Source organism: Tachyglossus aculeatus, chromosome 22 (genome assembly GCF_015852505.1).
Source record: "Tachyglossus aculeatus isolate mTacAcu1 chromosome 22, mTacAcu1.pri, whole genome shotgun sequence".
NCBI lineage: Eukaryota > Metazoa > Chordata > Mammalia > Monotremata > Tachyglossidae > Tachyglossus > Tachyglossus aculeatus.
Window position 1 is genome coordinate 30169580 of NC_052087.1, and position 15362 is coordinate 30184941.

At 44.8% G+C, this 15362-nt stretch overlaps 1 protein-coding gene across 1 annotated transcript in view; it reads right to left on the bottom strand.

Annotated features, from left to right (window-relative positions):
- Positions 1-481: 481 nt before the first annotated feature.
- Positions 482-15362, bottom strand: part of AGBL2 (ATP/GTP binding protein like 2) — a 50729-nt gene continuing 35848 nt past the window's right edge. Inside the window, exons 14-18 of the mRNA XM_038765223.1 lie at positions 13027-13119; positions 11973-12074; positions 6990-7065; positions 4944-5162; positions 482-501 (exon numbers count right to left, since the gene is read on the bottom strand). Coding sequence (XP_038621151.1) covers positions 482-501; positions 4944-5162; positions 6990-7065; positions 11973-12074; positions 13027-13119 — 510 coding nt within the window. The remainder of the gene's footprint in view (positions 502-4943; positions 5163-6989; positions 7066-11972; positions 12075-13026; positions 13120-15362) is intronic.

A 15362-nucleotide genomic window follows, 5' to 3' on the forward strand; every position in this document is an offset into this window, starting at 1 on the left:
TGGAGTCGGGACTCGAACCCATGACCTCTGACTCCAAAGCCCGTGCTCTTTCCAATGAGCCACACTGCTTCTCTGTCAGCTGTGTGACTGTGTCAGCTATGTGACTTTGGGCAAGTCGCTTAACTTCTCTGTGCCTCAGTTCCCTCATCTGTAAAATGGGGGTTAAGACTGTGAGCCCCCCGTGGGACAACCTGATCACCTTGTAACCTTCACAGTGCTTAGAACAGTGCTTTGCACGTAGTAAGCGCTTAATAAATGCCATTAAAAAAAAAGGTGGACATATCTTCTTCCCTTGATGGAAAGCACTATCTTACCTAGTTTTACCAGGTTCTCCAGGGGGAATGATTAATACCAGAATGGTGGCCTCGCTTGACATTCCCACAGCTCACTGGACCTGTGCCGTTGGAGTGATGAAATTTGGGCTGATGTTCTCCCACCTGGATGTAATGGAAAGAAAGGAGTCAGACTACATCAATGTTTCTCAATCTGGGGCCTGAAAGGCTGTGGATAAGATGGAGAGGGAAACACAGAACTACCAGCATTCCCAGGCCGATCCTGTCAATTTTGCCATTTCCTGGGTCATTCATCATCATCAATCGTATTTATTGAGCGCTTACTATGTGCAGAGCACTGTACTAAGCGCTTGGTAAGTACAAATTAGCAACATATGGAGACAGTCCCTATCCAACAGTGGGCTCACAGTCTAAAAGGGGGAGACAGAGAACAAAACCAAACATACTAACAAAATAAAATAAATAGAATAGATAGGTACAAGTAAAATAAATAAATAGAGTAATAAATATGTATATACATATATACAGGTGCTGTGGGGAAGGGAAGGAGGTAAGATGGGGGGATGGAGAGGGGGACGAGGGGGATAGGAAGGAAGGGGCTCAGTCTGGGGAGGCCTCCTGGAGGAGGTGAGCTCTCAGTAGGGCCTTGAAGGGAGGAAGAGAGCGAGCTTGGCGGATGGGCAGGAGGGAGGCCATTCCAGGCCCGGGGGGATGACGTGGGCCGGGGGTCGATGGTGGGACAGGCGAGAACGAGGCCCGGTGAGGAGATGAGCGGCGGAGGAACGGAGGGTGCGGGCTGGGCTGGAGAAGGACAGAAGGGAGGTGAGGTAGGAGGGGGCCAGGGGATGGACAGCCTGGAAGCCCAGGCTGAGGAGTTTCTGCCTGATGCGCAGATTGATTGGTAGCCACTGGAGGTTTTTGAGGAGGGGAGTAATATGCCCAGAGCGTTTCTGGACAAAGATAATCTGGGCAGCAGCATGAAGTCTGGATTGAAGTGGAGAGAGACACGAGGATGGGAGATCAGAGAGAAGGCTGATGCAGTAGTCCAGACGGGATAGGATGAGAGCTTGAATGAGCAGGGTAGCGGTTGGGATGGAGAGGAAAGGGCGGATCTTGGCAGTAGGAAACCCCAGGGATCAGTCTTGGGGAAAAAATATCCAACACGGCTCAGCTCAACCTAAACTCATCTGAGACCTGTTGAGTGGGTTTCTACTCTTGAGAACTTTCTTCACCGGCTATTCTCATGGATAGAGCACAGGCCTGTGAGTCAGAGGACCTGGGTTCTAATCCCGGCTCGGCTACTTCAATCAATCGTATTTATTGAGCGCTTACTGTGTGCAGAGCACTGTACTAAGCGTTTGGGAAGTACAAGCTGGCAACATATAGAGACAGTCCCTACCCAACAGTGGGCTCACAGTCTAGAAGGGGGAGACAGAGAACAAAACCAAACATACTAACAAAACAAAATAAATAGAATAGATAGGTACAAGTAAAATAAATAAATAAATAGAGTAATAAATATGCACAAACATATATACAGGTGCTGTGGGGAAGGGAAGGAGGTAAGATGCGGGGGATGGAGAGGGGGACGAGGGGGAGATGAAGGAAGGGGCTCAGTGTGGGAAGGCCTCCTGGAGGAGGTGAGCTCTCAGTAGGGCCTTGAAGGGAGGAAGAGAGCTACCTTGGCGGATGGGCAGAGGGAGGGCATTCCGGGCCCGGGGGAGGACGTGGGCCGGGGGTCGATGGCGGGGACAGGAAGGCTGAGAAGGTGCGAATGAGGTTGTCGTTAATGTAACTTGGTGATAACAAGGGCCTTTTTCCCGGGTTGGGGGGTGGGGAGTCAGTCAGGACCGGACCGGGAAGGGGGGTTGGGGGGCACTATAAGGCTACTTGTTTGCTAGTTGACCTTGGACAAGTCACTTAACTCCTCTGTGCCTCAGTTACTTCACCTTTAAAATGGGGATTAAGACTGTGTGAAACCGGATTATCTTGTAAATGCTGGAGTACCAGCATTTACAGCAGTGCCTGGCACATCGTCAGCACTTTAAAAAACTCTCTCTGCTCCTCTCAAGTCAACCTTCTAGTTGATTTGCACTCTAAATTATTCTACCTCCATCTCCTTGTTCATTTATCCCCCTAGCTTGGAACTCCCTTCCTTCCCAGATCTGACAGACCACAGTTCTCTCCACATTCAAAACCCTTCTAAAATCTCACATCCGCCAATAAGAATCCCTTGATGAATTTCCCTGCACCCTAAATTGTAAAAACCCTTCAGCCCACTGTACCATTTATGAATTCTTTTCTCCTCATCCTCAGCACTCTTGAATATATTGTTAAACTTTCAATTATTTATTTTAAATACTCCTGTAAATATTTTTATGTTTGTCTCCTCCATTGGAGTGCAAGCGCCTTCTTTCATTCTGTAATAATAATAATAATAATGGCATTTATTAAGCACTTATTATGTGCAAAGCACTGTTCTAAGTGCTGGAGAGGTTACAAGGTGATCAGGTTGTCCCATGCAGGGCTCACAGTCTTAATCCCCATTTTACAGATGAGGTGACTGAGGCACAGAGAAGTTAAGTGACTTACCCAAAGTCACACAGCTGACAATTGGCAGAGCCGGGATTTGAACCCATGACCTCTGACTCTGGGTTCTTTCCACTGAGCCACGCTGCTACCTCCCAAGCCCCCTTGTTCAGTGCACTCCCCCCAGTGGAAGCTAAATAAATACTAATTCTATGAACACCACTATTATTTTTGAGTCCTGACATGAGACAAAAAAATAACCAGTAGAAAATTCTCCTATCTTTTAGCTGGCCCATCATCATCATCAATCGTATTTATTGAGCGCTTACTGTGTGCACAGCACTGTACTAAGCGCTTGGGAAGTACAAGTTGGCAACATATAGAGACAGTCCCTACCCAACAGTGGGCTCAGTCTAAAAGGGGGAGACAGAGAACAAAACCAAACATACTAACAAAATAAAATAAATAGAATAGATATGTACAAGTAAAATAAATAGAGAAATAAATATGCCCATGTGGATATTAGTCCAATATTCACAAACAGGTCGACTCTATGCATTTTTTTTGACCTTCCATTAAGATTGTCCTGTGCAATCACAGACAGAGCTAGAAATAGAGAATGCATGTGAAATACTCTCTTTCACCAGTCCAAACATGGACTAAATGATATCTACTTCTGCATTATAGTTATCCAGAATTAAGACTCTCATTTATGTGTGGCTTAGGGGAAAGAGCACAGGTTTGGGAGTCAGAGGTCGTGGGTTCTAATCCAGCCTCTGCCACTTGTCGGCTGGGTGACTTTGGGCAAGCAGCGTGGCTTCGTGGAAAGAGCAGGGGCTTGGGAGTCAGAGGTCCTGGGTTCTAATCCCAGCTCCACCACGTGTCAGCTGGGTGACCTTGGGCAAGTCACTTCACTTCTCTGGGCCTCAGTTCCCTCATCTGTAAAATGGGGATGAAGACTATGAGCCCCACGTGGGACAACCTAATTACCTTGTTTCTACTCCAGTGCTTAGCACATAGTGTGCACATGTGTGACCATGGGCAAGTCTGTGTGACCTTGGGCAAGTCACTTAACTTCTCTGAGCCTCAGTTACCTCATCTGTAAAATGGGGATGAAGACTATGAGCCCCACGTGGGACAACCTAATTACCTTGTATCTACCCCAGTGCTTAGCACATAGTGTGCACATGTGTGACCTTGGGCAAGTCTGTGTGACCTTGGGCAAGTCACTTAACTTCTCTGAGCCTCAGTTACCTCATCTGTAAAATGGGGATTAAGACTGTGAGCCCCACGTGGGACAACCTGATCACTTTGTATCCCCCCAAGCGCTTAGAACAGTGCTTTGCACATAGTAAGCGCTTAACAAATGCCAACATTATTATTATTATTATTATAGTAGGCACTTAACAAATACCAACATTATTATTATTATTATAACTTCTCTGTGCCTCAGTTACCTCATCTGTAAAATGGGGATTAAGACTAGGAGCCCCACGTGGGACAACCTGAGGACCTTGTATCTACCCCAGTGCTTAGAACAGTGCTTGGCACATAGTACGCACTTAACAAATGCCATTATTATTATTATTATTTTTTTATTATTATATGTCTGTCCATTAGCTTGATTCCTTTGGCTAAGGGAATCTCTGGCTTTTGAAAAGGTTTTTGATGCCACTAGAGCTGATGGCTAAGACTCCTTGGGTGATATATTAGCCTTGGAAATATTTTGCTTTTTATTTTGGGGTGTACTGTCCCTTCTCGGGACCTCTTTAGGCCAGATGAAGGCTACTTAGAGAAGTAGCATGGCTCAGTGGAAAGAGCCCGGGCTTTGGAGTCAGAGGTCATGGGTTCAAATCCCGGCTCTGCCAATTGTCAGCTGTGTGACTTTGGGCAAGTCACTTCACTTCTCTGGGCCTCAGTTCCCTCATCTGTAAAATGGGGATGAAGACTGTGAGCCCCCCATGGGACAACCTGATCACCTTGTAACTTCCCCAGCGCTTAGAACAGTGCTCTGCACATAGTAAGCGCTTAATAAATGCAATTATTATTATTATTATTAAATGATCATCTGGGAAGATACAAATCTGCACCCGCGCCATGGCATACTCAGGAAACCATTACCTCTCTTAAGTTCACTGTGCAAAGCAGCATGTTTCTCACAACCCTCTTGGCTCAGTTGTCCGTGAGGCACACTTTGACCCCGTTTAACAGTAGAAGTGAACCTTTTGGAGATTTCTGATGGAGCTGGAGCCACCATGGGGATGAGTAACGGGTGGAGCTTCTTGACTGGAGGAAGAGAGGGGTGGGAATCTCTCAGACTCTCTGCCCAGGCAAACTCCACTAGGAAACAGAAACAAAAAGTCACAGGAAACATTCTGTGGTACTTGAAAAATACAGCTTGTTTCGGTGTTTCCCCCAGTCACCCGGAACTCGAGGCCCTTTGTGAGTTCCTTGAGAGCAACGACTGTGTCTCTTAATGAATTATATTCTCCCAAGAACTTAGTACAAATGCCGTATACGATAGGTCATCATCATCATCAATCGTATTTATTGAGCGCTTATTATGTGCAGAGCACTGTACTAAGCTCTTGGGAAGTACAGATTGGCAACATATAGAGACAGTCCCTACCCAACAGTGGGCTCACAGTCTAAAAGGTGGGTTTTGAAAGCATTTGAAAGCATTTTGAAAGCATTAGAGAAGCAGCGTGGCTTAGTGGCAAGATCCCGGGCTTTGGAGTCAGTGGTCGTGGGTTCTAATCCCAGCTCCGCCGCTTGTCTGCTGTGTGACCTTGAGCAAGTCACTTCACTTCGCTGGGCCTCAGTTACCTCATCTATAAAATGGGGATTAAGACTGTGAGCCCCATGTGAGACAACCTACTTACCCCGTATTTACCCCAGTGCTTAGAACAGTGCTTGGCACATCATAAGTGCTTAACAAATATTATTATTATTTGAGGTGATTTAACTATGGTGGCCTGAGAACACCTGGGAAACCGGAATTTTCGAGCTTTAATTTTATCTCTACTCCTCTCACCGTAGGCAAATGACATAGGTGAGCCCGTTGTTGGGTAGGGATTTTCTCTATCTGTTGCCAAATTGTACTTTCCAAGTGCTTAATACAGTGTTCTGCACAGAGTAAGTGCTCAATAAATACGATTGAATGAATGAATAGGGTTTAGTTATTTCCTCTGCTATAGCTACCACTGACCTAGTTTCCTTCAAGGTAATTATAAGAATTACTTACTATCTGAACGTTTCTGTTTCCATGTAATGAGTAAATAGTAAGCCTAGTACTATAGTACCAAATTCCCCAATTAATGATGACTTTGACTCCATATATTCCACACATCCAGTTATTTCAGGGTTTAAACTAATCTTACTATATCTGAATTGACCATAGATTCATATATTTTTCTTTCTTTGCCCCAATCACCTTTGTACAGTCCCTAGCAAAGTATTGCTCATCAATATGCTTCATTTTATTATTATTTTTCTTATTAATGATAATAATAATAGTGTTATTTGTTAAACACTATGTGCCAGGAGCTGTACTAAGTGCTGGGGTGAATACAAGCAAATTGGTTGGGCATAGTCCCTGCTCCACATGGTGCTCAGAGTCTTAATCTCAATTTTACAGATGAGATAACTGAGGCACAGAGAAGTTAAGGACTTGCCCAAGGTCACACAGCAGACAAGTGGTGGAGCAGGGATGAGAACCCAGGACTGGGCCCTACCCATTAGGCAACACTGCTTCTTTACACTGGGTTGAAAGCAGGTCTCGGTTAGCAGCTCGGAAAGCAGCGTGGCTCAGTGGAAGAAGCACCGGCTTTGGAGTCAGAGGTCATGGGTTCGAATCCCGGCTCCACCGCTTGTCAGCTGTGTGACTTCGGGCAAGTCACAACTTCTCTGGGCCTCAGTTACCTCATCTGTAAAATGGGGAGTAAGACTGTGAGCCCCACGTGGGGCAACCTGATCACCTTGTTACCTCCCCAGCGCTTAGAACAGTGCTTTGCACATAGTAAGCGCTTAATAAATGCCATTATAATAATAATAATAAATATTCTCACCTACGTAACTTGCCTGAATCATTGGCTGTGATAATATGTTGCAATGAAGTGGTGATGCATTCAACCAGACTATCAAAAAGGCAACCTCGTTGCTTCTTACCTGGAGATGCCCCTAGGTTTTTGCCTGATTCTTTCTTTGGCAAGTATGAGACAGCTAAAGCTCCCGGGTTCTTGCGCTGAGTAGAAAAGACATAGGAAACCTAAGTCATTTTATGTCCAGATTCCTGATGTTATGATTTGGAATTTGTTCAGCACTGACTCAAATACTCTAACATCCTTTTTATCTTATTCATCCATCCGCTCTCCCTCCGGCTCTCTGTCTCCAATCCCATCCACCTGCTTCGATCTCAGATCCCTGTCCCTGCCTCACCTCTTTTGCTTTTTCATCCACTTTCCATCTCTCAAGCTGCAGTACTTCTGCTTCTATGGTTCTGGGAGTAAAAGCAGCCCCAAAGGTCTATATTTCTCACATTACTCTCCTCTAGATCCTGAGACTCCTGTTGATATAGACTCACACACCCTATTACTTAAGCAATCATATCCCCATTTCTTTCTTCCTTCCATCTCTATATTTTTTAAATGTCTGTCTCCCTCAATAATAATAATAATAATATTACATTACTGTCCTCTAGATCCCAAGATTCTTGTTGGTATAGACTCACACACCCTATTACTTGAGCCCTCATATCCGCTTTTCTTTTTTTCTTCCATCTCTAATTTTTTTTAAAGTCTGTCTTCCTCACTAACAATAACAGTAATAATAACTGGCGTACTTGTGAAGTGTTTACTATTTGCCGAGCACTGTATTAAGCGCTGGCCTATAGCCACAGTCCCTGTCCCACATGGGGCTCACAGTCTAAGTAGGAGGGAGAACAGGTTTCCACCCCAGTCTTTAGTAGAGTATCTGGCACATAGTATGTGCTTAACAAATAGGATTACTGATGAGGAAACTGAGGCACAGAGAAGTTGCTGCCCACTCTTGGCATTCCAACAGTCCCCACCCCAACCACTGGACAGAATCCAAGAATCAGCAATGGCTCTCCTCTGCACTACCGAGGAGACTCTTTCCATCCTGTTCTGTCTTCCACCACTCCAGTGAGGAAGATAAAAATTCCTGCTGAATGAGGCCCCCTCAATGATAATAATAATGATGATGGCATTTGTTAAGCGCTTACTATGTGCAAAGCACTGTTCTAAGCGCTGGGGGCATACAATGTGATCAAGTTGTCCCACGTGGGGCTCACAGTCTTAATCCCCATTTTAACTGAGGCTCAGAGAAATTAAGTGACTTGCCCAAGGTCACACAGCAGACTTGTGGTGGAGCTGGGATTTGAACCCATGACCTCTGACTCCAAAGCCCGTGCTCTTTCCACTAAGCCATGCTGCTTCTCTAGTCACAATGCCCAACAGATTTTTATTTTTACTTGTGTTTCATATTTTGGTGTTTTATCATTTCCTCTCTCTTGGTGTATCCATCTCCAGTCCCCTCTATCAATCAATCAATCGTATTTATTGAGCGCTTACTGTGTGCAGAGCACTGTACTAAGCGCTTGGGAAGTACAAGTCGGCAACATATAGAGACGGTCCCTACTCAACAATGGGCTCACAGTCTAGAAGGGGAAGACAGAGAACAAAACATATTAACAAAATAAAATAAATAGAATAGATATGTACAAGTAAAATAAATACCCCACTTACACTCTTAGATTGTGAGCTCCCAGAGAGACATTCATTCATCCATTCATTCAATCATACTGAACGCTTACTGTGTGCAGAGTACTGTACTAAGCGCTTGGGAAGTACAAGTCGGCAACACATAGAGACGGTCCCTACCCAACAACGGGCTCACAGTCTAGAAAGGGGAGACAGACAACAAAACAAAAACAAGTAGACAGGTGTCAAAACCATCAGAATAAATAGAATTATAGCTATATGCACATCATTAGTAAAATAGAGAAGTAAATATGTACAAGTAAATTAAATAGCGTAATAAATATGTCCAAATATATACAAGTGCTATGGGGAGGGGAGGAGTAGAGCAGAGGGAGGGGAGTGATGGGGAGGGGAGGAGGAGAGGGAAAAGGGGGCTCAGTCTGGGAAGGCTTCCTGGAGGAGGTGAGCTCTCAGTAGGGCTTTGAAGGGAGGAAGAGAGCTTGTTTGGTGGATGTGTGGAGGGAGGGCATTCCAGGCCCGGGGAAGGACGTGGGCTGGGGGGCAATGGCGGGACAGGCGAGAACGAGGCCTAGTGAGGAGGTTAGTGGCAGAGGAGCGGAAGGTGTGGGCTGGGCTGCAGAAGGACAGAAGGGAGGTGAGGTAGGAGGGGGTGAGGTGATGGAAAGCCTTGAAGCCAAGGGTGAGGAGTTTTTGCTTGATTCGAAGGTTGACAGGCAACCACTGGAGATTTTCAAGGAGGGGAGTGATGTGCCCAGAGCGTTTCTGTACCAAGATAATCTGGGTAGCAGCGTGAAGTATAGACTGAAGTGGGGAGAGACAGGAGGATGGGAGATCACAGAGGAGGCTGGTGCAGTAATCCAGTCAGGATAGGATGAGAGATTGAACCAGCAAAGTAGCAGTTTGGACTGTGTCCTAGGACATTGCTCTGAACATAGTAAACATTTAATAAATACCATTACTAACACTACTACTTGCCCAAGGTCACTCCGCAGGCAAGTGCTTAAGTGAAGAAACAACACGGCTTGGTAGAAGGAGCACAGGCCAGGGAGGACCTGGGTTTGAATTTATTTATTTTACTTGTACATATCTATTCTATTTATTTTATTTTGTTAGTATGTTTTGTTTTGTTCTCCGTCTCCCCCTTTTAGACTGTGAGCCCACGTTGGGTAGGGACTGTCTCTATATGTTGCCAACTTGTACTTCTCAAGCGCTTAGTACAGTGCTCTGCATACAGTAAGCGCTCAATAAATACGATTGATTGATTGATTGATTTGAATCCTGACTGTGCTACTTGTCTGGTGTGTGACCTTGGGTAAGTCACCTCATGTCTCTGTGCCTCATTTGCCTCATCTGTAAAATGGGGGTTCAGACTGTGAGTCCCATGTGGGACAGAAACAGTGCCCAACTCGATTAACTTGTTTCTACCCCAGAGCTTAGGTCCCATCCTGGCACATGCCCACTGTTGGGTAGGGACTGTCTCTATATGTTGCCAACTTGTACTTCCCAAGCGCTTAGTCCAGTGCTCTGCACACAGTAAGCGCTCAATAAATCATCATCATCATCAATCGTATTTATTGAGCGCTTACTGGGTGCAGAGCACTGGACTAAGCGCTTGGGAAGTACAAGTTGGCAACATATAGAGACAGTCCCTACCCAACAGTGGGCTCACAGTCTAAAAGGGGGAGACAGAGAACAAAACCAAACATACTAACAAAATAAAATAAATAGAATAGATATGTACAAGTAAAATATACGATTGATTGATTAAATACTATTAAAAAAAAAGTGGTGGAGCTGGGATTAGAACACAGGTCCTCTGATTCCCAGACCCATGTGAAAACTAGGCATTGTTTTTTCTGGTAAACTCCTGGGAAGCAGGGATTGTGTCCACTAATTCTACTATACTTTCTCAAGCACTTAGCCCAGTGCTCTTTCCCCAGCAGGAGTTCAATAAGTACTTTTGGTTGAGCCTTGCTTTACCTATAACTGAGAAGACATGATGTTTAACCTACTCTGTCTCTTCCCCTCTGGTTCTGGGAAGAAAGTGACCAGAGAACTGACTGGTTCACCCACAAACCAATCCTTTTTTCTTTTTTTCCACAGCTAATATGACCTCCAGCAAAACAGAACATAGTTTCAGTAGATCCTGGCCAGGGTTTCAAACCTCAAGTCAGAAGTAGATTTATTCATTCATTCAGTTGTATTTATTGAGCACTTACTGTGTGCAGAGCACTGTACTAAGCATTTGGGATCATTCATTCATTCATAAACCATATTTATTGAGCACTTACTGTGTGAAGAGCACTGTACTAAGTGCCTGGGAAGTACAAGTCAGCAACATATAGAAGCACGAGAAGCAGCGTGGCTCAGTGGAAGAGAGCACGGGCTTTGGAGTCAGAGGTCATGGGTTCAAATCCCGGCTCTGCCAACTGTCAGCTGTGTGACTTTGGGCAAGTCACTTAACTTCTCTGTGCCTCAGTTACCTCATCTGGAAAATGGGGATTAAGACTGCGAGCCCCCCGTGGGACAACCTCATCACTTTGTGATCTCCCCAGCACTTAGAACAGTGCTTTGCACATAGAAAGCGCTTAATAAACGCCATCATTATTATTATTATATAGAGATGGTCCCTACTCAACAATGGGCTCACAGTCTAGAAGGGGCTCACAGTCTAGAAGATTTGCCATTAAGCTCAGGGTCATGTATGCCCATCTTACATCCTTCCCTTCCCCACAGCACCTGTATATATGTATATATTTATTACTCTATTTATTTATCTATTTATTTTACTTGTACATATCTATTCTATTTATTTTATTTTGTTAGTATTTTTGGTTTTGTTCTCTGTCTCCCCCTTTTAGACTGTGAGCCCACCGTCGGGTAGGGACTGTCTCTATATGTTGCCAAATTGTACTTCCCAAGCGCTTAGTACAGTGCTCTGCACACAGTAAGTGCTCAATAAATACAATTGATGATGATGATGTATGGCATTTTGAATTGGCATGAGAAGGGATCTTATATTTATAAATTCTAGATTTTAAAAGGGATTTCTGGTTACCCGACTCAATTGTTTAATGCTGTTTCCCTCACAAACTCTAGTAACTATGAATAGGGCTCTTGGATGAGGAAATTTAGGTCAGTGTAAACTCAAAGTTGAAGGCAGCGTAGTCTAGTAGATAAAGCCCATGTCAAGGAGCCAGAGGATCTGGGTTCTAATCCCAGCTCTGCCACTTATCTGCAGGGTGACTTTGGGCAAGTTACTTAACATCTCTGTGCCTCAGTTCCCTCATCTGCAAAACGGGGATTCCATACCTGTTCTCCTACTTAAACTGTGGGATCTGATTATCTCAGAAAAGTGCTTGATATATATTAGTGCTGAACAAATACCATTAAAAAAAGCATATTTTACCTGTATTTCATTGCTCCTCCCTACCACAGTCACGGTGGTAAGTTTCTGTAGGGTGTTGGGGCTTGGACTTCCTCTGCCTCTGCCCCCTCTGGCTGACTGTAGCTAAAAAGCAATGGGTACATTGTCATTAAATATTTTAACTCATCAAGTTGTGATTATTAAAATAGTACAAGTTAGATAAGGGATTCATTCAGATTTATCTGATTCGTTCAGATTTATCTGATTATCGTCGACCCCCGGCCCACGTCCTTCCCCTGGCCTGGCATGCCCTCCCTCCACACATCTGCCAAACTATCTCTCTTCCTCCCTTCAAAGCCCTACTGAGAGCTCACCTCCTCCAGGAGGCCTTCCCACACTGAGCCCCCTTTTTCCTCTCTCCTCCCATCCCCATCACCCCCTCCCTCCTTCTGCCCTTCCCCCTTCCCCTCCCCACAGCACTTGTATATATTTGTACATATTTATTACTTTCTCTTACTTGTACATATTTACTACTCTATTTTATTAATGATGTGCACATAGCTATAATTCTATTTATTCTGAAGATTTCGACACCTGTCTACTTGTTTGGTTTTATCGTCTGTCTCCCCCTTCTAGACTGTGAGCCCGTTGTTGGGTAGGGACCGTTTCTATATGTTGCCGACTTGTACTTCCCAAGTGCTTTAGTACAGTGCTGTACACACAGTAAGTGCTCAATAAATACGATTGAATGAATGAATGAATGAATTTATAACACTAGTTAGAGAAATCAGTAAAATAATAATAATAATAATGATAACATTTATTAAGTGCTTACTATGTGCAAAGTACTGCTGGAGAGGTTACAAGGTGATCAGGTTGTCCCACGGGGCGCCTCGCAGTCTCAATCCCCTTTTTACGGATGAGGGAACTGAGGCCCAGAGAAGTTAAGTGACTTGCCCAAAGTCACACAGCTGACAAGTGGCGGAGCCGGGATTTGAACCCATGACCTCTGACTCCAAAGCCCGGGCTCTTTCCACTGAGCCACGCTGAGTGTTCTCAGGGGCTTAACAACAAAATATTCAAGCGAAAACGCTACCTCGCTCTTCTTCTCTGCTGAGGAGTTGTTTCTCTCCGAACTCTTGATGAGTCTGTGAGTTTTCTTCTGTGTGTCAGCACACGCTGCCCTTTCCTGGAGTGGGAGAAGGATTATTAATTCTCGATATACACCGTACAGTGAGAGAGAAAGACGTCGATGCAAAATTTCCGCCGTACTTCATTCGAGTCTCACAGCGTAGTCTTGGAAAGTTGGGAGAAAGTAGAACAAAGATGGGAGGGGCAAAAATTTGGAAGGATTCGGGTTGCAGTTCTAGAATGGGTTTTGGGGTGTAAATGGCGGCAGCAGCCTAAGCCATCCATCGCTCCCGATTTTCCCAACCTCGGGCGCCCATCACATGGTTGGGAGACTGCCCGCTCCCCGCTCCTCTGGAAGCTCCCATCTGGGCAGGACTTGGCCAGTGGCAGTGGGAGGCCTTCTCAACTTTCCCGCCCTACCTCCTTCCCCTCCCCACAGCACCTGTATATATGTATGTACAGATTTATTACTCTATTTTACTTGCACATATTTGCTATTCTATTTATTTTGTTAATGACATGCATTTAGCTTTAATTCTATTTATTCTGGAGACTTGACACCTGTCCACATGTTTCGTTTTGTTGTCTGTCTCCCCCTTCTAGACTGTGAGCCCACTGGTGGGTAGGGACCATCTCTATATGTCGCCAACCTGTACTTCCCGAGCGCTTAGTACTGTGCTCTGCACACAGTAAGCGCTCAATAAATATGATTGAATGAATGGGAAATCCACCGCCGCGGCTGCAGCTGGGACTTCTGGGACTGTTGGTCTCAGCTGTGAGGAAACTGAGGCCCTGCCACTCCTGTCACATTTGTCCTTTTCTTTTAGATTTGTGTTTTATTTTTCCTTATATGTCAGTCACCTAACTCATCCCGGCTGTGAGCCCCTTGGGGGTCAACGATCAGTCCTTAGTACGGTGCTTGGCACATGTATATATGTTTGTACATATTTATTACTCTATTTATTTTACTTCTACATATTTATTCTATTTATTTTAGTTTGTGCATATAGCTATAATTCTATTTGTTCTAACGATTTTGACAGCGTCTACATGTTTTGTTGTCTGTCTCCCCCTTCTAGACTGTGAACCCGCTGTTGGGTAGGGACCGTCTCTACATGTTGCCAACTTGTACTTCCCAAGTGCTGAGTACAGTGTTCTGCACACAGTAAGTGCTCAATACGATTGAATGAATAGTGGGTGCTTAATAAGTACTATTTCTACTAAATGATTTGGATTAAATTGGAATCTGAACACGATAATAATAATAATAATGACATTAATTAAGTGCTTACTATGTACAGAGCACTGTTCTAAGCGCTGGGGAGGTTACAAGGCAATCAGGTTGTCCCACAGGGGGCTCACAGTCTTAATCCCCATTTTACAGCTGAGGATGCTGAGGGTGTTCTGAAGACTTTCATCCCTCTTAATAATAATAACAATAATAATGGCATTTATTAAGCGCTTAGTATGTGCAAAGCACTGTTCTAAGCACTGGGGAGGTTACAAAGTGATCAGGTTGTCCCACAGGGGGCTCACAGTCTTCATCCCCATTTTACAGATGAGGTAACTGAGGCCCAGAGAAGTGAAGTGACTTGCCCAAAGTCACACAGCTGACAAGTGGCAGAGCCGGGATTTGAACCACGACCTCTGACTCCAAAGCCCGGGCTCTTTCCACTGAGCCACACTGCTTCTGCTCTTAATAATAATGGTATTTGTTAAGCGCTTGCTATATGCCAAGCATTCTTAGCGCTGAGGTAGATACAAGGTAATCAGGTTGTCTCGCGTGGGGCTCACAGTCTTAATCCCCATTTTACAGATGAGGTAACTGAGGCCCAGAGAAGTTAAGTGACTTGCCCAAAGTCACACAGCTGACAAGTGGCGGAGGTGGGATTAGAACCCATGACCTCTGACTCCCAAGCCTGGGCTCTTTCCACTAAACCATCTCCTTCTCTTGGCAGGGGACAACCCAAACAGCTCTGTCCATGTCTCGTATCCAGCAGTTCCATCTTACAGTCTTATGTGATAATAATAATAATAATAATAATAATGGTATTTGTTAAGCACTTACTATGTCCCAAGCACTGTTCTAAGTGCTGGGGTAGATAAAAGGTAATTAGGTTGTCCCATGTGGGGCTCACACTCTTAATCCCCATTGTACAGGTAAGGGAACTGAGGCACAGAGAAGTTAAGTGGCTTACCCAAGGTCACCCAGCAAACAAATGGCAGAGCCGGGATTAGAACCCACGTCCTCTGACTTTCACTCATTCATTCAATCGTATTTATTGAGCGCTTACTGTGTGC